Below are 26234 nucleotides of genomic sequence, written 5' to 3' on the forward strand. Positions count from 1 at the left end.
CTGCCTTCTTTTTCAGAGGGGCAATGGTATCAAGTGTATTACGCAGGAAGGCTGCAGTAGTATCAACAAGATTATCGATTTGTGTGGGAGTAAAGTTAAGGTGGCCTCCTTCCACTGTGTTGGCAAACGGCACTGAAGTAGATAAAGATGGAATTATTTCCTTAAACTTGGTAACAGCATTGCCAGATAGACATCTGCTGTAGTGGAATTGTTTCCCACATAGAGTATAATCCATTAATGGAAATTCAAAAGTTATTAGAAAATGGTCAGACAGAAGAGGGTTATGGGGAAAAACTATTAAGTGTTCAGTTTCGATGCCATATGTCAGAACAAGATCAAGGGTGTGAATAAAACAGTCAGTGGGTTTATTTACAGTTTGAGAGAAGCCAACTGAGTCTAATAATGAACAGAATGCATTGTTGAGGCTGTCACCTCAGCATCTACATTTATGGGTACTTTACTCAAATTGTTTTCTCTCTTTCCTAACGCACATTCCTTTGCTTGTTGATATGTACATACACATTGAGAGCCGCTGTACCAGAGTCAAATTTCTCTTGTGTCCAACACACCTGGCCAATAAAGCTGATTCTGATTATAAGTTTGGCTCATTTCCCATCTGCTAATATGGAGGTGCAGGGTTTATGACCTATACTGCAACCAGCCAGCAGGGGGAAATCGACTTGTCAAGGTCAAAGTGTTTATTTGTCATATGCACAGTTAGTAAAGGCTCTCTTCCATTATAAAGCCTCGTCCGGTTCTTTCAAACCAGGAACTCCGAGGGACGACTCAGACCACTTGAGTATATAAAAATATAACCGTGCTGGTTTATTCAAAGAGGCACAGGCAAGAATTCACACTTCCAGTCCAGAGATCTTCCAACCCCCAGGCTGCCAAAGCAGCCCGGAAAAAGAAAAGACCCCGAACCAAGCAAGACCCCGAACCACGCATTGCTATACAATATTAATCATTTCTGGGCTGTCGAACCGTGACGTCACCTGATATGCCAGCTTGGCAGCTGAGCAGAGCAGTAGACCAAACATGAAGAAAATAATGTGTGTGGCTGTTGTTTTCGTGGTGTGTATCTAAAACAATTTGACATAACATTACACATTAAGACAAATATTATGGTTACTTTTACCGTCATAATAACATTTGTCCCTGACTTGAGCCCTTCTCTGCCTTAACTATCCTTGCATTTAACAGCCTAAGCTAGTCACCCTGTCTGCATTAAACATTCCTAGACAACAAATCTCTGAATATCTATCTAACTAAAAAATAACCTAACAGTTAGGAAACGTGTTTCCCTGTACAAAATTCTTACTTTGCTGTCCACATGAATGCCACACAATACAAGTGAAATATAAAGTAGATGAGCAATAACACAAATCTAAATAGGCAGTAACACAAATCTAAGGCACTTTAAAGCAGCAAGTGAAGGAAGCAAGTAAAAGTACAGCAAGAACACAATATAATGCAGAGGTGGTATAATGTGGTGGCTTCACTTTTCAATTGTCCATCTTTTTATACAGTCTAATAAAAAATAAATAGTTCTGTTAAACATTTTTCACATTGAAATAGTACCACTAGCTAAGGTCTCTGCTTGATTTCTGTAAATGTCTGCCTTGTCTCCACCTGCTGTAGCTTACCTGTCTGTCCTCCTTTGTTTCCTTGTCATCGCCTAGCAGAAGGAAGGGGGTGAATTTGATGACATCACTGTACTCAGGAATCATTGATAAAGTAAGAACTAGGGGCTCAGCCTTCAGGAGCTGGCAGCTGACAGTAGAAAAGTATCTGTCTGCTGCTTTCTTCTTGTCCACACCTTTCTGCTCCTTAATTGACTCTGACTCCTCCCAGCTGACTTCCTGCCTGTGAGGGTCCAGACCCAGTGATGAGCTGCCTTTCCTCTTATACCTGGAACACACATAGTTTCAAAATTATCCTTGAAATGATGATCTATGCCACATTAATATATGTAGATGTTTTGCTACTATTATTTTTAAACCTACTTTCAGCACACAGAATCTTTAATGTTTACTATTAACATCCAGAGAGATTTTCCACAGCTCAACAGTAAGTTCCTTTTGACATGTTTGTGGTGAAGAGTAGAATCATGTGTAGAGAATGTGAGCAGGTATAGTCACTCAGCCACTTGAACTTCATCAAATTAAAAAATAATAATAATTCAAAGATGTCACAGCCCTATCCAAATGTTGCAGAGTGTATGTTTGTGTGTATTTGTGTTACCTTGATACATCTCCCCTGTACAGTGACTTGTAAGTCCACTTGGATTGGTCTGGTTTACGATCCATACAGAACAGCTGCTCTGTGGGCGACTGGAGTTCAAACAACCAGGAGAAATGACTTGCTAAAGGAGCGGCCTGGGGCCTGCGCACAGCTCACACAGCCACAGACGCATCAGCCAAAAATACAGCAGAAGTAAGACAGTACTACTGTGTATAAAACTATAAGTGTAAGCATGTGTGAAGGAGATGCGTGTATGTGCGTGCACCTACAGTATCTGCCTAATGTTCCCTTTGAAGGTCACTGGGGTAGGTGGTTTCAGAGTTGGACCCACTGCTGTCCAAATACCTGCCACTCTTCTTTTGTGTTCTTCTTTCTTTTCTTTTCACTCCTCTTCAGAACTCACCTCTCTGCCTACACTGATGATTATGAGGTTATATTCAACATTAATGGGAGACAGAACACATTAAAACTTAACACGTCTCAAGCAAATATTTAAAAAATATTTTTTTTATTTTTTATTCTGGTGTTAGGAAAAGAAAAGTGAATAATAAGGAAGGGAAAAAGAAGATGTAAAAGAGGAATAAGAACATAAAAACTGAAAAAGGTGAAACTGAGGTGAAATGCAAGACAATGGCTTTTGTAGGAAAAATAATAACACATTTTAAAAGACAGAGCAAACTACAATGATATATATTTGAGCACACAAAGTAGATAGTCCAGTAGTGTGTCATTCTTTTTCATCTATACCTTGATTCCTTCTGCAGATTGGAGACATCATTATTATGGAACAGTTCTTTAAGGTTTTGAACCCAGATCTCCGCACATGGATTAAAGAACGTAACCCCAAAACTTCTAGTGAAGCAGCAGAATTAGCGGAAGTATTTCTGGCTGCTCGCCGTCCATCAAGAGGATATGAATTAGCAAAGTCCCACCCATTTTCGCATTTACAGGAGCTATCAACAGATACTCTGTCAATAACAACAAATCGGGGAGTGTTGATTGAGCTGGTTTCTAGCTAAAGTACTTAGGTTTTTTACTTGATTGTGAGTTGTCTTTTAAAACCCACATTGCTAATGTGGTTCGAAAATTACGGGTGAAGATTGGATTCTTTTATCGTAATAAATCTTGCTTTTCCTTGCAAGCACGCAAATATTTAATATGAGCGACCTTTCTTCCCCTGTTGGATTATGGTGATGTACTGTATATGAATGCCTCAGCTAGATGTCTCCATTCTTTAAATGTGGTTTACCACAGTGCCTTGAGGTTTGTGACGGGTTGTAGTCGACTAACGCACCATTGCGACCTGTATGCTAAAGCACAGTGGTCGTCTCTGAGCATGCGAAGACATGTTCATTGGATGGTGCTAGTGTACAAGGCTTTGGTAGGCCTAGCTCCGGCATACTTATGCTCTCTTTTACGTAGATCGGATACCAAATATGCCTCGGGAGACGTCTGGGGAGGACCTAGTGCAAAGAGCCAGCGGAGGACATCAGTCGAGCCTGGTAAGGTTTGCTGGGTGGAAAAGTCCTGAGATGCAGCCCTATAGTGAGGATGAAGACATTGAACACTATTTAATAACTTTTGAGAGAATTGCACATGCTTGTCAGTGGCCCCCAGATGAATGGGCTTTGCATCTAGCGCCATTGTTAACCGGGAAAGCTCGGGCAGCATATGTCGCTATGGACATTGATGATATGACAGATTACGGAAAAGTAAAAGGTGCTGTGTTACAGAAGTTTGAAATTAGTGCAGAGACTTATCGAGTGAGGTTCCGGACCAGTGTGTTGGAAGAAGGAGAGACGCCTCGAGAGCTGCAGGTGCGTCTTAAGGATTTGTACGATAAGTGGATGACTCCAAGAGCTAAGACGAGGGAGCAGATTGGAGACATCATTATTATGGAACAGTTCTTTAAGGTTTTTAACCCAGATCTCCGCACATGGATTAAAGAACGGAACCCCAAGACTGAGGCAAGAAACAAAGTCCCGTTAGCATGCCATTTATGTGGTCAAACGGGTCATTTGAAAGCAACATGTCCTAAGGCTCAAGTTAGTAAAAACTATTTGTGCTTTTCTCAGGTATCAAGTAGCGAATTGGAAGGGGATGATGTGTTAAAGAGACAACAGAGGGAGCTTACAACAGGGGTATTTATTGAGGATAGACCCTGCGTAGCCCTTCTTGACTCGGGTAGTAATCGCACTTTTGTTAGAAAAGATACCCTTTCAAAAAATGTGATGTTTAGTGAAGAGAGGGTTGATGTGTGCTGTATACATGGGGATAAAGTAGAATATCCTATTGTTGATGTAACTATTCAGGTTGAAGGGCAATCATACCAGCTTTCAGTAGGAGTATTAGAACTGCTTCCTTATCAGGTCCTATTAGGATGTGACCTCCCAATCCTGGCTGAGCTGATAGCCAAGCAGTTACCTGCGGCTAGGGCTAGAGAAGCCAGTGAGAGCTTTTTAGCTGTCACTAGGTCTAAGAGCCAGCAGCAACATGCGAGTCCAATGGCAGGATGGGAGGAGTTATCGTTTGTTAATGAGGATGTGCCGAGTTTAGATTACATCAGGCAGGATAAGAAACATAAAACAAGGAGACATGGTGTCTGTGAGATCTGGTCCCTTTGGCCAGGCCTTTAGACCAGACAACTTCGTCTTTGGTGAGAAATTAAATGTGAATATTTATCCTTATTTTAATACGGGTGGATAAATTTGCCATACAGTGATTAAGTGCTTACTTTAAAGCTGGAAATGGGATGGTTTTCTATAGAATCACAGTTGCAAGAGTAATATTCAGTGTACACAGTACTTAATGCTTTTAAATGGTTTCATCTGCAAATATGGTAAAGTCATATTTCAAAAAGATATGGAATAAGAAGATAAGACCTGGAAGATTTTGACACCACAGCTGTGAAAGATTTCTTTATTTGCATGTAAGATAGGCCAGAGTGGAGCAGGGAGTTACTGGGCTAAAGGGTACTACACTGAGGCAGGTGAACTGGTGGATTCTGTCCTGGATGTGGTGAGGAAGGAGGCAGAGAGCTGTAACTGCCTCCAGGGCTTTCAGCTCACACACTCCCTGGGAGGAGGCACTGGCTCTGCAGGAAGCACAAACGAACGACACCACTTTTGTCCAATTTGGAGCTATCTGGGGGGCTGAGTGACCTGTGGATGACCCCTATAGATATTGTTTAATATCTCAAATACCGTAACAGAACAAACGAAACTTTTTGCAGCACAAACGGATGACACCATTTTGGCCTTATTTTGCGTTGGGTGGGGGGCCAACTTCACGCAGGTAATGAATTAAAATTCTGCATTTGAAAACCATGATAACAAGTTAACTAGAACTGTGGCGCGCATGATAGGTTGTGCATGATGACGTGTCGCAAACTGACATCTTTTTTTTTTTTTTTTTTTTGGGGCTGTGATTGGCTGTCAAGTGATTCGTTTAACTTTTGGAGCCTGCGCAGTAGGCGCAGCGCTGAAATTCAAATTTGAACAGTTATATGCATAGAGAGGAGCTGAGACCAGATTGATAAGGTTTCTACCAACCGCCACGAAACCTGAACACGGATAAGCGACACGAATAGACAAGTACAAGATTTCTGAAATACATATTCGTTGGAATATTACCCGTCCGAAATGGATCCATTTACTGAGGTGAGGCGCTGAGCTAACGTAAGAATGAGATAACGTTATGTAGCTACGGCTAGCTGAAATAGCTGCGTTAACGTTAGCTGCTTATGCTAAAATTAACGATAACAGTATTTGCTGTTAGACATATGACAGGAGCTATTTTTATGTTGACAGTAATTTTAAAGTAAGCCTGTGTTATCATACAGAAATGTAAGTTATGGTAATACACTGAAATGATGCAACGAAAACATATCACGTGTCGTTTCTTTGTCTTGTCATCTGTCAGCAACCACAACAATGAAATAAAAACACTACCGTACCAAGTGCCTCAAGCTTCTAAAAGCAGTAACACTATAACTTGTGCCTTTTTAATGTTTGACCAGTGTTTTGGTACGTGGCGTTAGTTTAGCCAAGCTGCTGACTTACTAACCTTGTACGCTGTATTATAACATCCCTATACTTTAAGTTCACTCAACCAAAAACACACAATAACTAGCTATTCCAATGAAAAGACATTTAATGTAATGGAATGCCTCAGCATTGGAAACTGTCCAGCACTCGTCCTTCTTCGCTTAATTTCTGACTATTTATTGATGCGCTCATGGTGTTGTTGCAAGCTAAAACTACAAATAAATTTGTATTGAATATATGTACATAACAGGAATTTGTCACTCCAGTTTCCTGTCCAGTAGAGTTTGAAATTTTTAGTAGCTGCAAGCAGGAGTGGCTCATTCCTGAGGAATGCTGCAAAATGTGACTCAAAGTTTCCCACAGAGCCTGGAGAAATTGAACAGGCAGCACAGCACAGTGGGAGGAATCTGTCAAGGCTTGCACAGTTAACCAAGTTAAGGAACAGCACAGTAAATCATACAGCGTGACAGGCTGTGTGTGTGAGGCTGTGACAAAGTGGGTGAGAACACTCCACTTGTCCCAAAGTTAAGTCATGTATGTTTCTTAATGCCTTATCCTGTGTATTAAATGTTTTGATTGTATTTACTAGGTGGATATAGGGTAAAGGAGGAGGTGGTTAATCACTTCCTCATTCTGTACACTCTGTGATATCATCAAGGATTTCAAAGGGTTGATTGATACCAGGGGCTACTTAATCAGCTGAGGTGGAGCAGCTGGAGGGTGGCAGTCTAAGTGTAGCTGTGTGCACGTGCCTGTAAGTTGTGTTGAGTTATTTTGAGTTGAGTTTTCTTCAGTTATGTGAAGTTAAACCATTTAGTTTGTTTAGTGATTTTGTTTGGCATGTGTACTTTGCTGGCACTTGTTTAAAACAAATGACTGATTTGAGAAAACCTGATGTCTTTTTCCAGTCTGTCTCCTACATTTCTGGCTGCTCAGAGTCAACCTACCACAAGCTTTAATTTACAGTAGATCAACCTCATCATCAGTGAGCCATGGGCATCCATGACCCTGTCTCCAGTTCACTGGTTGTCTTTCTTAGACACTGTTGGTAGGTACTAACCACTGCAGACAGCAACACCCAACAAGACCTGCAGTGTGGGAGATGCTCTGACCCAGTCATCAACATCATAGTTTGACCCTTGTCAGAATCACTCAGATCCTCATGCTTTCCTGTTTTACCAGCTTCTGACACATCAACTTCGAGGACTGAATGCTCACTTGCTGCCTGATATACCCCACACACTGACAGGTGCCACTGTAACAGATAGTCAATCAAAGGAAGAGGAATGTCATGTAGAGAAAAGAGGAAGGAAAGAGGGCAAACGAACACAAGGCCTTATCTCTTGTGTAGGACTGTTTTGTGTCCTACAGTTACCAGTTGTGTTGATTGTTAAAGCAGCCCAAGCTTTATTGGAATGCCAAAATGAAAACATAGTTAGAAGTTGATTCAAACTCATCAAAGGTATTTGCAGTTGACCACTAACATAAATTTTGATCCATATATCCAAGAGAAGAGTTGTTGTTCTGATAAATAAAGAATTTAGTAGATAGAAATGCTTTGTTAGATCACAAGAGATCATGTAAGCCATACACAATTAAACAACAACATGCAAAGTGGTAATTACCAAGCTTTAGTTGTGTTTGTAGGTGTATTTTTGAATTTTGGACATAGCCACATCCCGACTAGTTGTTTCCTCTGTTTCCGGTCTTTATGCCATGTTGGACTAAATACCTTCTGGCTCCAGCCCTGTACTTATGGGCATACAGTAGTTTGAGAGTCTATGAATATAGTTGTCATATCAGCAGGACTATAGATAAATCCCAATTCCCTTAACCAAACATTAAAATGTGGCAGCCCACCATGGCTTTGCTGCCATGGCAAACAATTCAGTTCAGCCAATCAATCATTCAAAGTCTTTTATGGACTGACAGTCCCTGTTGATTGCAAATTGGTCTTCTAGCTTTTCCCTTTTATAATTACAAATCCTGCTTTAGGCTAACACATGGACATGAGGCTGATATTGATCTGATCGAGCATACTTTTTACCAAATTCTTAAATCATTGCTTAAACTGTTACTTTAAGGACAAAGAGCAATCAAAGGCTAGCAATTAAAGGTTCTTCATATTTATGATCACTAACAAGTTGTTGCTTTGAACTGTCAAGTTTTTCCAATTAGTTTTATTGATAGCACAAGAGGTATCACTTTAAATTACTGTAATACCTTTAACATTTGACTTGCTGTGGGAGCACTCACATGTATCATTAGAAAAGTTCATTGGATAAAAAAAACAGCTATATACACAGGGGATGAACAAAATAAAAGAAACATCTTTGAAACAATCTTTTGCAATCCAATAACCCTGTTTATAAATAAAACATTGTGCAACTTATAATGAAACCTGTTAATACTGGTAATTCTGTGGAAGCTACAGGTGATTTTATTCTTTCTATTGTTTATATAAAATGGTCATTTAATAAAGTTTGTTCAATTGATGACTGTATTTTGTCCATCCAGAAACTCTTGGAGCGGACCCGGGCTCGCAGAGAAAACCTGCAGAAGAAAATGGCAGAGAGACCAAGTGCAGCAAACAGACAGATGGTTAAAAGGCCCAGAGAGCCACTGGCTGACACAAATAGTATGATCAGTGAGCCACTCACTGATAAAGGTATGTTGTATTTCTGTACTCTGAGACTTGTCCTATTAGCTTGAATGTCTTTGCTTATATTACTACTTCCCTCCAGTTCCACAGGTGTCTTCCAAGCCTTCTCCCTCCAAGCGCAGGTGCTCGGGGGAAAATGTCCAGCCTGCAGTCAGTGAGGAGAACTGGAAGCTGGTGCTCTCAGATCCTCCCACAGACAAGAAACCTCCAGTCGGACCAGCCAGCGTCCGACTTTCCTCCTCTCTGGAGAAGACTGCTCCCCGTCCTGCTATTCACTCTCAGCCAGGGCAGCTGAAAACTCTAGAGCCAGAGCCAGAGAAGGTGCCTGTCATCAATGTTCCCGATGATCTGGGCAGCAGAGAAGCAGAGACGACCCCTGCCACTCCAGCCCTGGTGGACGATCCAGCTCCATCTGTTGCTGGCATGAAGTCACGTCTTCAGAGGCTAGCTGAGCAGAGAAAGGGTTGGGATGGTGATGGTAAGAATGTTTTATGGGTTATTTGAGATCAGTTAATTTAATTTAATTACTCAGAGAAACCAGATGGGTAACTGGAGAACACGTTTTCATGCACTGTGTATTACACTGGTTACTATAAATCTCTGTGCATATGCAGCAGATCAGTAATCAGATTTTTGGCCTGGTATGGCCTGTATCATAGTCTATCTGTAGTAGTGACAGAAGACATTACCTTGAGGGTTGTGTTTTTTTTTTTTTTAAGACAGTACAGTGAGTGAAAGGACAGACAGCAGAGCACAGCTTACACTACAAATGTTTTTTTTAATTTAAAGCAACCATATGTAACATTTTTACATTAAAATAACGGCTTCAGAATCATTTTGTAGTAAGGCAAATGGCATCTGTGCCATTGCCACTGTGTACCCAAATCGTCTGCTATTGCACTATGTAACTTTGGAATCCCATTTCGGAGAACTCTCGCAAGAACTGTGTGACATTTCACAACTACAATGGGTCAGACCCTTCAGCTAGCAACAGTAAAACCATGAAAAGTCCAAACCTTATATGCAAATAGTAGGTGTTTAAGGTTTGAATCAAAAAATACGTTCATCTCACACCAGAAAGTTTGGTCAGTCTTCATTACTGTCACGCCAAACAAGTGACAGTGATGCGCTGCAAAGAAGTTTGCAGTCTAAAAAGCCCAGCTCAGCCAGCCTGTAATAAATGCCTAGTGTATATTATGTGCAATACAATCCTATATCATGTTGATGCTTAGCAAACTATATGAACTGAGAATACATGCGGTATTTCAGTGAAGCTAAAAAATTGCTATGCAGTCATATTTGTATAAAATCCTGTAATTTTGCTTTTACCATTCATTGGCTTCTGATATTTATTTCCTGGTTTAGTAACAGTTTCAGCTTGTAATCAAATGCACATGTACCACTGTCCATGAGGAGGGGTGAAAGTGCAACTGGTATTTACGACAGTTGTGTAAAAGTGAATTACACTCGGCGAACAAAAGTACTTACTGGGGCATGAACAAAGTCAAATGTCTTACATGTAGACTGACTTACTTAGACATCTAGCAGCTACTTTAGGTTGGGATAAATTAATTGAAATGCAAAGATATGCCACTGTATTTTCTCACTTTCCATTCAGCCACTCTGCTGTTTCTTTGCTGTCTTCTGCCATGTTCATGCATACTTAGAAGCTCGTTGAAAACCTGATTATGTGTATACATGCCAGAAAAATCTATGTTCCTCCTGGAGTAACCTACCTGAGGAGATCAGGTTTCTCTAGTCCTCTACCCCAATTATAGAAACTGTTGCTCTTCACATGACACTTAAGTAATCAGCGTACTTGAAAGATCCAACTGTCTCCCAGTTACTTAGGTGCATGTTAAAAAAAAAAAAAAACTGAAGGACAGAATCTTTTATAACTGCTTGAGAGGACTTCTGGTACTGACAGCATCCAACAAATCTAAATTTTTATGGTTTCCTTTTGCTGTGAAAGCTTTAATTCTCGTGTTAGAACAAAAACAGAAAAACCACAGAATGAAAAGGTGTGTCTAAACTTTTCCTGTCTCTGGGACAACTTGAGGATATTGATTCAAATTCCAGACAGACATCCATATAAACCGCAACCTGACTAGTTGGTAGAGGCACACAACCATTCCATAATTCAAGTTATTTATAGTTTTTTCACTAGAATGGTGCCTTGGTAATTTAAAACTTGCAAATGCTAATTTATGATTATGTCCAGCCTTTCTTATATTGCACACAAAATTGTCCCTGGCCAAACTGAACCCTGCCCACTTCTGTTAGGCACCTCTGATGCAGTTCCAGACTGCACTCCCCTGTCTCTGTTGAAGAAACACGCCGAGGCCTCACCAGCTGCAGTCCCCACCGTGTCTTCAGAAACTCCGCTAGGGAGGAGAGGCAGACTGGCTAACCTCGCAGCCACCATTGGATCCTGGGAAGATGACCTAAGCCATACTAATATCCCTAAAGAAAATGCAAAAGAGAAGCCTGATGCAGCTGTTCCCAAGTTAGCTGTCAGAGATGTGACAGCGGCTGCCACTTCTAAACCAAGTGCTCCATGTGGTGGCCACTTCAACTGCAAGATGCAAGCCCACATCTGGCTGTGATCAGGTATTTTTACCTACTTCATGATGCAATGTTTCTACTATAGGAAATTACCATAAAAGTGCAATGATTGTGGAGACAGTTTCATGAGATTTAGGTTCAAGGTTCAAGGATTTTATTGTCAATTCACCATATGTGCAGGACATACAGAAAATTGAAATACCGTTTCTCTCTCACCTAGTATTGGGTGCCATAACATTTAGGAACTAAAATAGAATAAAGTAGAAAAAAATAGAATAGGATAAAATAAGAACTGGATTGAAGTAATTAGGATAAATTTAAGCGGTACATCCAATAAGCTGTGAGTCAAAACCGTGTACAGTCAGTCACAGTAGTGCAAACAATAATAGGAGATCGTCAGATGGTTTAGCATAACCAGGGCGTTGGTGATGAGGTGCAAATAGCATATGATTGACTTTCTGATAGTGATTAAATAGAGTATCCTATGTAACAGGAGGCTGTGCAAATTACCTGAAAACTTCCTGTGATAACAAACACAGCACTGCCACCATTCCTACTGAATAACATGTAACTGACTGTCTGTAACCTGCTACCCAGCTTATTGTGATACAGTGGATTTTAACCTCTGGCAGTGCGACCCTGTGTTAGGATGTAAGGATTTCACAACTCAGTGACCAAAACGTCACAGTTTAGGAGCTCATATTATCACGTTTGGCAATTTAAATGTTTAATTTAACAAGGCTACATTATGTTAAGCTGGCTACTGTTTGTGGCCTCACTCTCTCCTTTCTGCTGGACACAAACCTGCTCTGCTGCAGAGTAGCTGCTGGTCTCAGCCTCCAAGTTCAGAAGGATTCAACACACTTTCATACACAGAGCTCATTAGACGTCTGTTAACTACACAAAGTTAGCATTTGTTTTCTTCCTGTTTACTACAACCAGCAAAATGAGTACTGGGGTGGATTTAGTGGAATGAATGGGACCAGGCATTTTGACCACAGGGACAGTGGAGACATCACATTTCTGAAAGTTTGTTGTTGTTGTTCTGTTTCTTCAAAAGTTGCTAATTTAATTACTCTATTGCTGTTGGCTTTGTTGCACATATTGATTGTTGACGTCAGTGTAAAATGCAACCTCTTGCCTGCATGTCTGTGTGAGGTGTGGAGGGAGGGGCACTTGTGTGTGCGCGCACACACACACACACACAAAACAGAATCGGCGCTAACAGTTGGCTTTACTTTTGGTGTTGTCACTTATCTTAAAATATCTCAGAACTGCTAGAATTTCTTCTCTGCTGCCTAATGACCGGCTTGGCCAGCGTGAGGTTATTGTAACGCTGTTGTTCATTGGTATCGGTGGATCTGATAGCCGAAACTCGTATCAGCACTTGGTCAGCATGTACTGTATTTGGGGGCATTTTTAATTTTGGCATGAAATGAGCATGTGAGAGGTGAGAAGAAATGAGGTGAGAGATGCAATAAGGGTCCCAGATGGACATAAACTGGAAGCACTTCAGCCACTTTTACAAACACAGCATTTCATGTATAACTGTATGTCTCCCATTGGAAAAAAGTTGATTCTTCAAGGGGAAATTAATTCGGCTGCCAATTCTTATCAGATGCTAAACTCACATTTCCAGCATAGAAAAGCTTGAGACTTGCTGAATATGAAGAGCAACATGTTTGAGTTTCTTCACCCACTTTAAAGAAACACTGAATTAAAGGTCAGCTTTGAAACTCAGTCTGAATGCTGCCTTAGCTGAATAACTTTGACAGTTTCACATAATGCTGTGTTTGTTGGTTGTTTTTTGCCCCCGCCAGCAGTATTCTCCTGTCAAATATAGCCGAGTGGTTCTCCCAAGCCTCCAGAAGGATGACACCCCTGCAGTCAGACCAGCACTTCCTTTAGAAATCACCCCTCAGAAGAGTTCCAACAAGGGGATAACCATCACCTCGAGTCCCCAGAAGAACTCTAACCATGGACCAGCCTTCCCTTCCAGTCCACAGAAGGTTGGCCCCTCCTCCTCAACATCAGTGCCTCAGAGCCCCCTGAAGAATCAGGTTCTCTCAAGGGGACTCGACCTCACTGCCAGCCCTCAGAAGCCAAATCTCTGTGCCAAGCCTGCCATTGTTGGACCCTTTGTCTCCCAGGAAAAGGCCACTGCTGGAGCTCCTGGTGAGTCATGTTTGTACTTCAGCTTCTTTTTATCATTGTGGCTACAGTATGTGTACTTATAACCATTTTTATTTGACCATGTCCCAGGAACATTCCTGAGCACCTCCTTTGTTATATTTGCATGTGATCAGGCCCGTTTTATAGATGGGTTTCCCAGCAATGTCATGAATGAGAGGCGTGCTACCTTGGAAGCATAAAACAAAGCAGAATGATTGTTTAAAGTAATATGACAAGGACTTGTGCAGTAAACTGCTCGAAGGACGGCTGGAAAATGTCAACAGGCCAAAGGGAAAACATTCTTTCCAACAGAGAATGAGAAGATTGTGACATTGTTTCTGGTCAGGAGGCTACAACAACACATAAACAAAAACACTGACAAATAAGCTACATTTTTGACAATTACAATACCTCAAATCCTACCTGACTTGTTTGAGGCATAATATGAAAGTGGAGTAAGTGTAGGTAAATAACAGTATACGGTGCCTTGCAAAAATATTCATACTGCTTGAACTTTTCAACATTTTGTCACATTACAACCACAAACTTTAATGTATTTTATTGGTATTTTATGTGATAGACCATCACAAAGTATTGCATAATTGTGAAGTGGAAGGAAAATGATACGTGGTGTTCAGGATTTTTTACAAATAAAAATCTGAAAAGTGTGGCGTGCATTTGTATTCAGCCACCTTTACTCTATCCTTAAATAAAATCTAGTGCAACCAACTGCCTTCAGAAGTCACCTAGTTAGTAAATAGAGTCCACCTGTGTCTAATTCAATCTCAGTATAAATACAGCTGTTCTGTGAAGGCCTCAGAGGTTTGTTATAGAACATTAGTGAACAAACAGCATCATGAAGACTAAGGAACACACCAGACAGATCAGGGATAAAGTTGTGGAAAAGTTTAAAGCAGGATTAGGTTATAAAAACATATCCCAAGGTTTGAACATCTCACCGAGCACTGTTCAATCCAACATCCGAAAATGGAAAGCATATGGCACAACTGCAAACCTACCAAGACATGGCCGTACACCTAAACTGATGGGCCGGACAAGGAGAGCATTAATCAGAGGAGCAACCAAGAGGCCCATGGTAATTCTGGAGGAGCTGCAGAGATCCACAGCTCAGGTGGGACAATCTGTCCACAGGACAACTATTAGTCGTGTACTCCACAAATCTGGCTTTTATGGAAGAGTGGCAAGAAGAAAGCCATTGTTGAAAGAAAGCAATAGGAAGTCCCATTTGCAGTTTGCCACAAGCCATGTAGGGGACACAGCAAACATGTGGAAGAAGGTGCTCTGGTCAGATGCAAAAGACTTGGGACAGGGGCGGAGGTTCACCTTCCAGCAGGACAACAACCCTAAACCTACAGCCAGAGCTACAATGGAATGGTTTGATCAAAGCATATTCATGTGTTAGAATGGCCCAGTCAAAGTCCAGACCTATATGCTGTTGAGAATCTGTGGCAAGGCTAGAAAATTGCTGTTCACAGATGCTCTCCATCCAATCTGACTGAACTGGAGTTACTTTGCAAAGAAGAATGGCCAAAAATTGCCATCTCTAGATGTACAAAGCTGGTAGAGACATATCCCACAAGACTTGCAGCTGTAATTGCTGGCTTTGTTCAACAGATTCAAAGACAAGCAAGCATAATAGTGCACTGGTGTGCTTTCTACCTCCTAGATGCATGTGCATCCTCAAATGTTTGTAAACAGGAAACCCATCTATAGAGAGAATTAAAAAACTGGTTTTGTGGTTGAGCAGGATTATAATTATCCTCAGTCTTATGTATATACAAGACCTTGTGTTTTTATCTTTAACCCAAAAAGCAATATTACACAGATTTGTTTCATTTTTGAACTTGCAGTTAGTTTCCTCCACATGAATGAAAAGAAGTGTTTTTCCAAAAGGTGTAAAATCTTTCCTGGAGCGCTTTGGAGAGAGGTGCCAAGAGCGTACAAACCAGAGCTCTCCAGCTGGGGGCACTATCCTGGCCAAGACTGTTGAGGGACTGACTCCCTCAGTCACACCAAACACCAGAATGGTACAGGAGAGACTCAGAGCTGCCCAGGCTGCAAAAACAACCACTGCAGATCTCACTCAAAAACAGAAGCTGGTAGGTTAATGTTTCACCCACTGCAGTGTGTCATCTTATTGTTGTGATCATGTTTTTTCATGATAACAAAATGAGTTTGTTTGTTTGTTTTTTTTTAAATAAAATCCCCACCCTTTCAGGAGCGTGAGTGTGAGCTGGCTCAGATTCGCACTCGCTTCCAGAAGGGGAACAATATGTGGATAACCAAAGATGAAGCAGCAGAACCCAAAAAATGCTCAGATATCAAGGTTGGCTGACAAACCTACATCTGAAAGATAAATGACAGAAGTGTTATTTGACATCTCACTGTTAGTATTTACAATATTAACTGGTAATAAACCTTTTTTATACAGCATACTAAGCCTGTGCAGACTGAATCTGCCCCATGTGAACTACAGGATGAACCCACAGTACTGTCTGAGAGAACAGACACACCCACTAAATGCACTCCTCCAGGTACTTCATGGTGGTCCAGAGGGGCGACTAGATTTTATACTTGGTATTGACTTGTAAGAATTTGGTATTCTTTTATCCATTAAGCTCTTTGCTACCAGGACAAATTTTCCTCAAACTGGGGGGAAAAAACTGGACTAACCAAAGCCAAACCCTATTATTTTTATCAGACTTTTAAGCATTTTTGATGCTGTGGTTTAGAATAAAAAGAACAATATTCTAAAAGTGTACTGCAAAACAATTTTGTGCAGTTGCACTAGAAATGTGTTTTTGACAACCTGTTTTCCAAGTAAAATGATGGTACAGTGCCATTAAAGAATGCATTGTCTAATGTAAAAACTATATGATTATTGAAACAACTTGTGTTGCTGGCTGGTAGAAATTTATTCAGCTGGCGAAACAAACACTAATCCCTTGCAAAGTCTTTTACGTGGCGGATTTGAAGATCTAAGACCTTTTGGCACAGTTTGACTACACATGCAGTCTGAGTAAATATACATTTACAGACATGCCTATCTTAAAGAAAGAGCCATCTTTTGGTTACCCTGAATAATGCAGGCTGCAACATTACTGGTAACGACATGAAGATACTGGATTCTACTCTGTAATTTTCACCATGATGTTGAATTGTTGGGGCTGTTTTTGTCGCTGAGCTATGTTCGACCTGTTAGTAAGAGAGTTTAGTGTGAAATATTTAAAGCCATTTTTCTATCATACACTTGGGAATTTGTGTAGACAGAGTATTTGGGTAAGTCTTATGTAGAGATGTATTAGGGTAGAGAGATGTTAAGTGCCTTCTACAAGTGAGCTTCACTGCTGGCATGCATGTAGAAAAGTTAACACTATCAGAGTTGATCAGACAGCAAAACATTTGAAGACTCCTTAAACTCTGGGAAACTGCAAATGGCATGTTTTTGACAATTGCTGACATTTTATAGACCAACTGATGTATTGAAGGGATAAAAAACTATCAACAGCTTGTTAATATACATTTTGTTAAAAGCAGGTGATGAGTTGCTGATCTCGCCTCCAGCATCCACATCCAGTCCTCTGAGGGTGGTGGCCCATACTGTAGAGAAACCAACCGATGAACCTCTAGAAAAAGCAGAGGTAGTCAAGGAGATAGAGATGAATGTGGACCAGACCATCAACTCTGCAGTTATCAATGAGCTGTTTGATGGGGTCCTGGAGCAGAGTGATGATCAGAATGAAGACGAGGAAGATGCTTTGAATATCTCCTCCATGTCCCTCCTCACCCCACTGGCAGAGACTGTGGGTGCTGTGGTAAAAAGTCCAGAGAGGAGAATGATGGTAGGCACCTACATCACATCTTTCTACCACTGCTACTTCATGTATGACTTACTATTAGCCCTTTCTGGAAGTGGCAAATATGTCAGTTTAACAACAAATAGCATATTCTTCATGTGCAGACATCAACTCCAGCCAGTTCATTCATCGTGAAGAACACACCAGACAATGTGTCTAAGCCCAGCAGGTTCCAGAGAACTAACATGATATGGACTGACTCCTTGGACAGCATTGAGGCCTCAGATGGAGACCATAAACTCCCTTACAGGTGAGTGCTTCTGTGCAACACTCAGATGGACGCATACTGACATTGGCTGTCCTTGCTGTTGCAATGTACATGAATCTTACTATATATACTTTGCTTTTGCGTGTGTTAGCATTGATGCATACAGGTCTACTAGAATAAAGAACAATGAGAGACCCAATATGAAGCAGGTTATTGTGAGAAAAGAGGATGTTTCTCACAAAGCAGAAGAACCCAGAGGATCCAGTGTCTTGAATATGAAACAGAAGATGAAGGTTTGGAACATCTCGTGTTTAACTTTTCATGCCAGTGTGAAGTATGAGTGTGCCAGCTTTATGTGAGCTCTGTTATGCACTTAGGAATTGATTTGCATACAGGAGAATAAAACGGGACACCTTTTCTTAAAATACATGACTAGCAGTAGAATGTTTCAAATAGCTCAGTAAAGCTTGCCCTCTGTATAATAAACTGTTTTATGTACCTATAGGTTCTGACAAGTGAGATAAACCTGCAGCAGACAGTTATTCATCAGGCCAGTCAGGCTCTCAACTGCTGCACAGATGAAGAGCATGGCAAAGGATCCCAGGTGGAGGCTGAGGCAGAGAGGCTGCTGCTGGTAGCAAGTGAGTTCATCAAGGCTTTTTTTTTGTTTGTTTGTTTGTTAGATAACATGCCGATTCTGGGGCTATAGGGCACCCTTATTCCTGGGTTTAGTGCTGCACAGGTGTAGGAATTCGTGAAGCTGTATACAAGGGTAATGCCAACACTAACCAGAATAATATTTACACAATTCCAAAGTTTTAAATCATGGTTTTTTTCACCATAGTGCTAGTTTTATTTTTGTCAACAACACCTTAATAATGCAGTATGTGAGATGTAGTGACATCTAGGGCGAGTTTGCTGATTGCAACTTTCAGCAAAGCTCATAGTGTTAAACAGCCCTCATAGCAATTGCCGTAAATGTAGAACAAATTGCACACACAAAAACCAAGCAAGCAAAAGAAAATGGCCGCTCACTTGACTGCAGTGGGTTACCCAGCACTGGCCATGTTCTAGCTAAAACTATAAAACAAATCTTGCATTTAGGTTACTTGTTAAACTGAATCCACACTGAACGTGATACAAGCGCTACTGACTGGCTTGGCTCTACAGAGAGTGAAAATGAAACTCAAAGCAGCCTGATTAAGTCAGCTGTAGAGCCCAGGAAAATCAATAACATCAATAAATCCCTAGGCTACATAAAGACAGGATTTCTTCCTGATGACATGAAAGCTATTTTTTCCAGTATATTTGTGCTGTCTGTCCACCTGTTGAAGACCCTTTCTCCTGCTGACGGACAGACAGCTGTTCTGTTGACAAAGACAGAGAACGTGCTGCTCACATCTTGTTTTCAGTGTGGATTCAGTTAGGCTAAATTGACTGTCCAGCAGAAAGCAGACAACTTTGGTGTCATTCTAGAAACATTTGACCCATATCAAGGTTTTCCATCCGTCTTGTGCCATCACCTGTCTCGTTTCTTTGATGAGGGGGTTTATACGGTCTTCCATTTTCTTGTGTTAAACTATAACTTTGATCCTTAATTTCTTCAAATTATAGGTCACATCAATGCTTTCTCCTGTTGTAATGTTACTTTTTTGTCTCATCCAAGCTGCCAGCGTGTTTCTGTTCTAAGCTGCCATTAAAAAAAAAAAACACTAAAAAAAAAAACCTTGGCAGCTCAATGTGGCTGCTTCCATCATAAGGAACCTGCTCCTATGTAGATATAAAAGGCTCATTCTAAGCTAAAGAAAACACGATTCTTATTTTCTGATGATTATTTATGAATGAAAACATAATTATGCATACTATAGTCCATTTCTGCTCATAAAGTCTTCTAGAGCGTACAAGCGTACAAACAGCACCTTTTAATGAAATCTTTTTCAAATGTGGTAACGTTAGTGACCTCGCATAGTTAGCATTTTAACTTTTTTCTGAAATAATGTATGTGATTTTAATTTCAGGCTGAATTAAGCTTTGTGAAAGGTTAATGCTTTGCCTTGAATGTTCTGCTGAATTGCCAAATGTACTCCTTAGTCAGCTAACACTAGCTTTTAATGGATGCTGTATTTTGTCCTGTTTGCTGTGATCAGACATCTGCAATTAACATCATAGCTTTTAACAAAACCGAACACCAGTAAGATGCATTTAGAATGTAAAGAAAATACTGGCATATAGAATTTGAGACCACATATCATACAGATGTAACAAATGCTAATACTCCAAATTGGTGCTTTTGTGTGACTATGCATGTTGTATGAAACCATGACTTTCTTTTTGACTTAGTGGAGAAAAGGGAGGCATTGAAGGCAGAGTTGGACCATCTGAAAGGAAATCCAGCAGGACAGAAAAAGGCCCCTGCAGCCCTACAACCCAACAGCATGTCTGCCTCCACGGGCTCCATCACTCTGCAGGACCTGCGCCTGCCTCTTAAAGCAGATTTTGTTTGCTCCACTGCCAACAAGCCAGGTACACTCAAAATACATATAACCACGATTCAGAAGATGCATTTATGGATGCACAGATACAGCTTTTTGCCAGACTGATGATAATTCACCACAACACTGTAGAGAAGTCAGAAAAAAACAAGGAGAAGAATGTCATGGGCTCTTTAAAGAGGCTACTATGTCATAGGCTCTTTAAAGAGACTACTGATATTAGTGTTAGGAATTAAAGTAATGGAAACTTGAGCCTTTTTTTTTTTTTTTTTTTTTTTTTTTTTTTTTTTCTTTATTCTTGATTCATACCTTCAGATCTAGTGCTGAGATTGAAATTCCATGTGAGCTTTATCTGGATTTAATCAGTATCACTGTATTTATTGCTGTGAGGGTTGTCTATTATTTTTTTCTTTTGATTAATTTAGACTCAACCAAACATTCCATCTTCATCATGATTCGGGCTGGAGCTGAGAATACTGTAGCCACTCCATTGGCCAGCACACACTATGGTCTCAGTGGAGACACGCTCACCTTCCCTACCAAGTTCACCATGTAAGTCAAGCACTCTTACTCGTATAACAGAGTACATGCCATATTATTCAACTCAGTTTATCTGTATAGCCCCATATCACTACAGAACATCATCTTGATGCACTTTACATTGTAAGACCTTACAGCATTTTAGAGGGAAAAACCCCACAAACCCCCCTTGAGCAAGCACTTATTGACAGTGGGGAGGAAAAAACTCCCTTTAATAGAAGAAACCTCCAACAGACACTGGCTCTTGGTGAGCGGCCATTTCAGTGCATGTTTACTGCAGTCTAGGTCTGTAGTAGGGATGTGCAATGATTTTCAAGCATTCAAATAGTCATTAAATAAATAAAAAAAATATATATTTCATGCGACTGATTTTATTATTTTTTTTCTTTAAAAGCAAAGAGCCACTGTTTTCCCTCGCTTTTACCGGTGCCTGGAAATAATGTGATAACGAGATCAGTGTATCATTTTACTGCAGCGCCAAATACAAACAGCAGAAACGTGGAGACTACAGCCATCAAAAAATTAAAAAAAAAAATTACATGACTAACAGGAAAAAAAATTTAAATGAGGTGCAATGCAAACTTTTCCAGGTTAACATAATAATAAATTGACAACTATGCACAGGCATTTGAGGGTGAGGGATCCAGCAGAAAGTGGGGTGTGGTCCGCAGAGTGTAGTCAGTGGTTAGCTTTGTCACCCAATGAAGGAAGTTTAATGATCAACATGCAGAGCAAATAACAGCTCTCATCACAAAGATGTTAGCAAAGGACATGCTACTCATTAACTTTGTTGACAGGTGGAGTTCCAAGTTTGGTGGCATTTGTTCAGGTCCCATCAGGAAAAATGGTCACAGCACAACTGGACAAACTGTATGAGGATAATGCATGTGAGCTGTGCAATTGTTTGATAAGTGTTGAAAGGTGTCTCTGACCACGGGTGCATGGACAGAGTTTACAACCAGCCCATAATATTCATGATTTGAAGGGCAAGGCACTTTGGCCTTTGATTTCATACATGTTCTGAGGCTGCTAGACTGGCAACTAAGGCAGAGACAAATGACATGACAGGTAAGGTATGTCTGCATAGCTTTTGTGTATACAACTTGAGCAGCAAAGTTACTAGCTAGGGTTTGGTGTTCACAGCATACATACTATGTTTACAGTGCAGATGCTTGTAGAAATGTTAAATGGAAATGTGTGTATAATGTGTGTATAGTATACTAACTGCACCTGTATTACTGTTGTTTGGTTTTCAGGTGGTTATAAAAAAAAAAAAAAAAAAAAAAAAAAAAAACTGACACAAATGTTCTCATTTTACAGTGTACAAGTCTGCTTTTACGATAACTGGACATTAACACTGACAATTAGATATAAATATTAGTACTGACAATATCAGGGCTTATTTAGAATATGCAATATTTTAAATAGAGAAAACATGGTACATTTCAACAATACATGTAACGTTTTACAGCCTCTGAGTTTTCTTACAGCTTATAGACAGCGAAGTATTATATCCTTCGACCAGCTTACCCAGTAAAACTGAAGGAAACCTTATTGTTGCACCACTAGCTTGACTGATACACACTCTAAGCTAAAATTGCACATAGATATAGCAAACATAAAGCACCAGCAGTTCATAAAAATGTTGATGTTACTAAGTGGTGTTAAAGACTCTAACATTAAATTCTACAGCACATGAACCATGGAGGTTTTATGGACGTAAAAAGTCACATCTGATGAGGGCACACTGGTGTCTGTGGCCGTGCAACTTCGACAGATATACTGAGCAACATGTCCAGATGCCAGGGCAACAACAGCATAGCCGTCGTGAAATGTATACCCTGCTTAAGGCTGAATCTTATGTGACAGTCAGCTGCCATTATATAAACAACCGGAAAATACAGTGTGCCATTATTCAGATTAAAGCAATGCTGGAGTGGCGTACTGCTGAAAACTTGGCGAATGTGTTTTCCACCACCACGGATTGTCAAATAGTTCCCAGTGAACTTCGAATTGTATTTTAGCTTGAAATGCCCATCCTTGGTTTATAGCTGCGAAGGGAAGGGTCACCTGAGCCAGCCCTAACTATAAGCTTTAAAGGAAAGTTTTAAGACTGATTACCTAAAAAAACTAATAATCCTGTCTAATGATTATTTGGTTATTCAGACATCTTGCCTTTGTGGTGTGTGTTTTTTGACTACTTAATGTTGGTGAAGTGTGGTCAAACTCGTTCAAATTCAGTTGATTCTCATAGAAACACATCACTTCCTATGCTGGTGTTCATTAAATATGATTTTGTTGAAAATTATTAACAAATACCCCTCTCCTTCTTCTTCACTTTCAGATCTGATGTCTCCAGTGACTTTGAAATTGATATTGAGGTTTATTGCCTGGTGAGTGTCTCCAGAATAATGATGCATTCACCACACTTGCACTTGGTTTCCAGTTTTATTTGAATTGCCTTTTGTAAACTAAACTCAAAAACCTCTTGTACTTCTCTCATACATTCATCTCCTCTTCCTGCTTTCTAGCTTCTTATAGGATACAACTGAAATTCAGAAATTGTGGAAATTAAAATGTGTGGTTTCTTAGCAAATGTGTTTCCATTAGTTTTTAATTCCCATAGTGCTGCAAAGATATTGGGGTACACGTCATGCAATGCATATGGCATGGTCAACCAGTACAAATTGTCTGGTTCAGTGTTGATATTTGTTAATCATGTGCCATGCAAAACACATTGTTGGATAACTGCAACATATCAAACCTTAAATATTGAGCTGCTATCTATAATTACTCATTGCCTACACATGACCATCCGTGGGTTGACTGACACCTTTAGGTGCAGAAACGTGAGGTCTGCAGTGACAGGAAGAAGAAACCCAGCAAATCAAAGGTAATTCCCTTTTTGCTTTTGTTTCCAAACCAAAGGAAAACACCTTGGCAATGATGGATCATGCTTTAATGCTGAGTATGTGTCCAGACAATCTGGAGACTGGTTCATGAAGCCCATGATTTTTTTTATGTCGCTATGAACAGTTTTTGTGTCATATCCCATACTCTGATGGGTGTGCACCACATGTGCAGGTTCAAGGATTTTATTGTCAGTTCACCATATGTGCAGGACATACAGAAAATCAAAATACTGTTTCTCTCTCGCCTAGTATTGGGTCTAAAGAATGTCACCACTGCAAAATAAATTCTCTGCACAACTTCAGGTGGTAGTTTCATTTAGTGAAGAAGAAGTTTAAGTGAGCAGCAAGATGCATATCACTCTAGCAGATTGTATTTCAGGTTCCCAATTTTATATGTGAAGCAAAACCATATTGTTTGCTTCATCCTTCTAGGCTATCACTCCAAAGAGATTCCTTGCCATTACTGTAAGTATTTCAAATCTGTTTCGTGCTGCACTGTTCTTTCCTCAAGAAATTATAATTGTTATTTAATTTGCTCTACGTTGTATTTTTGTCAAGCAGAAAAGTGGACAGACACCAGGTATGTCAAAATATACAATCTAAATAACGGTACTACTGAGGAGAGTAATGCCATGAATGAATGAAATTTTTTGCATCATGAAAAGCCTCATGGCCATGAACAGTGAACTGTCTTTCTGTTGTGCTGAGTAGTGCTACCTAGAACAATTGAACTAATCTCTGTGTAAAAACTCAATGGATTAAGCTTAAACATGTGGTGATAATGGTTTCAACTGGTCTTTCTGAAGTTGTTGCCAGTCCAGGAGGCCCTAATGCTGTTCGCACCAGTAACTTCGTCCTGGTGGGATTGCACAAGCTCACCCTGTCCTCTATTGGCAAAAGCAAGTTTCCTTTGGAGAAGGTAGAGAAGTCATTAATATCACCATTCTGATGTTCTTTGTGTATTTCCACATTTGCACTTTTGAGTTTTTCTTTTTTTTTCTGCCTTTCACATATGGCTGGCCTTTGGCTGAAGACACTCTATCCATACTCTTTGTATAACGCCAACTAATGGCTTAATTGTGTTATAGTGATATCTGTATAGAGGCTTTAGAGACCATGTTTGTTCGCATAGGACAGCATATTATACCTGTGCGTTTATTCACCTGCCTTGTTAGATCAAATATGAATGAAGGTAAAGAGAACTGCTCAGTGGCATGTTTCATACCAAGGTTACTACTTGCTATATTGTTATTTGATCTTTTCGTGTGGGGAAGAATGAGCACGCTAACAAAAATCATTCTTACCTGTGTTGTTATGCTAACATTATCAACTTGATTGGAATGAGATTTGATTTTCACGTCTATGCTTGTCGGTGACCGGGTTTAACCATCTTAAAAGCAGGCTTGCATTTTAACCTTATCTTGTAACTTCAAGTTTTGTATTGTGAACGTGATCTCTGTGCTTCTCCTTAAGTGTTTCTGCTTTAAAACTTAAGGTGCCATTCTTGTGCCCTCTGGAGGGCCACATCTACATGAAGATGCAGTGTGAAGTTGGCTCGAAGGTGGAAGAGAGGGGCTTTCTGGTGAGTGGTAGCTTATCAAATGATCACTGGATGGACCAGTGATGAGGCAGGCAATCTAATTACCTTTTTTTTTTTTTTTTTTGTAAACCTCAGACAATGTTTGAAGATGTTAGTGGATTTGGAGCCTGGCACAGGAGGTGGTGTGTGCTCTCTGGGTATTGCATCTCCTACTGGACCTACCCAGATGATGAGAAGTGCAAGGTAATTGTCATGGACTCTTGTTTACTGCATTTTGTCTAGATATTAATCACTATACAGTATGCCTGAATATAATGCTGTGCATGGGGTGGTGGAAAACTAAGAACTGACACCAGGAGATCCACACGAGTGAAGTTACTCCAGAAAAAGATAAAAGCGTGGTTGCAGCTTTCTCAAGCTTTGAGTTTTATTTTAAAACCATCATTGGGCGCAGGCAGAGAGCAGTCTGAGTCTTGGAAATAAGGCCAATATGATCAGATGGCATAGAAATATTTTTTTTTCTAGTTTTTCACATGATACATGTTTGGATGTTCCTCATTCACAACATTTAGCTTGTCAGAACCAATCAGAATTATTAGCATTTAACTAACTCAACATAATGAGATGCCTTCCTGGTTCACATCTGAAGACTTGAGGGTAGGGCTGCACAATAAATCATTTTTTCAGTGTGATTTAGATCCCTGTGCAATCTCAGTCTCACCTGACTGATTCCATGTTTGCATTAGCAGGGAGATGCCTTGTATCAAACTAAGTGCCCCCTTTTCCTCATTATGCTGCGCCAACTAATAACCACAAAGTAATTTAATTCTGCCTTAACTGCTTGTTTGGCACCAGGTGTAAAGGGCAGGCAATGTTTGAAAAATAGTTGCAGGAGGGCACAGAATATCATTCACCATTCCAAACATGTTGGATTTGTTTTTGAATTGGTATTCTCTTCCTGTCTACAGCTTGTCA

General features: G+C 40.2%; 1 protein-coding gene across 1 annotated transcript in view; it reads left to right on the top strand.

Annotated features, from left to right (window-relative positions):
• The first annotated feature begins 5702 nt into the window (after window positions 1–5702).
• anln (anillin, actin binding protein) overlaps window positions 5703–26234 on the top strand; it is a 22643-nt gene continuing 2111 nt past the window's right edge. The window contains 22 exon segments of the mRNA XM_020585978.1: window positions 5703–5903; window positions 8808–8958; window positions 9035–9430; window positions 11236–11501; window positions 11503–11562; window positions 13338–13692; window positions 15604–15809; window positions 15929–16036; window positions 16142–16244; window positions 17245–17552; window positions 17672–17817; window positions 17927–18068; window positions 18281–18416; window positions 20116–20298; window positions 20693–20819; window positions 23152–23200; window positions 23647–23700; window positions 24152–24184; window positions 24281–24299; window positions 24526–24638; window positions 25215–25301; window positions 25395–25502. Of these exon segments, the coding sequence (XP_020441634.1) occupies window positions 5886–5903; window positions 8808–8958; window positions 9035–9430; window positions 11236–11501; window positions 11503–11562; window positions 13338–13692; window positions 15604–15809; window positions 15929–16036; window positions 16142–16244; window positions 17245–17552; window positions 17672–17817; window positions 17927–18068; window positions 18281–18416; window positions 20116–20298; window positions 20693–20819; window positions 23152–23200; window positions 23647–23700; window positions 24152–24184; window positions 24281–24299; window positions 24526–24638; window positions 25215–25301; window positions 25395–25502 (3168 nt within the window). The 5' untranslated portion in view covers window positions 5703–5885.

Source organism: Monopterus albus, unplaced genomic scaffold, assembly GCF_001952655.1.
Source record: "Monopterus albus unplaced genomic scaffold, M_albus_1.0 scaffold390.1, whole genome shotgun sequence".
Taxonomy (NCBI): Eukaryota; Metazoa; Chordata; class Actinopteri; order Synbranchiformes; family Synbranchidae; genus Monopterus; species Monopterus albus.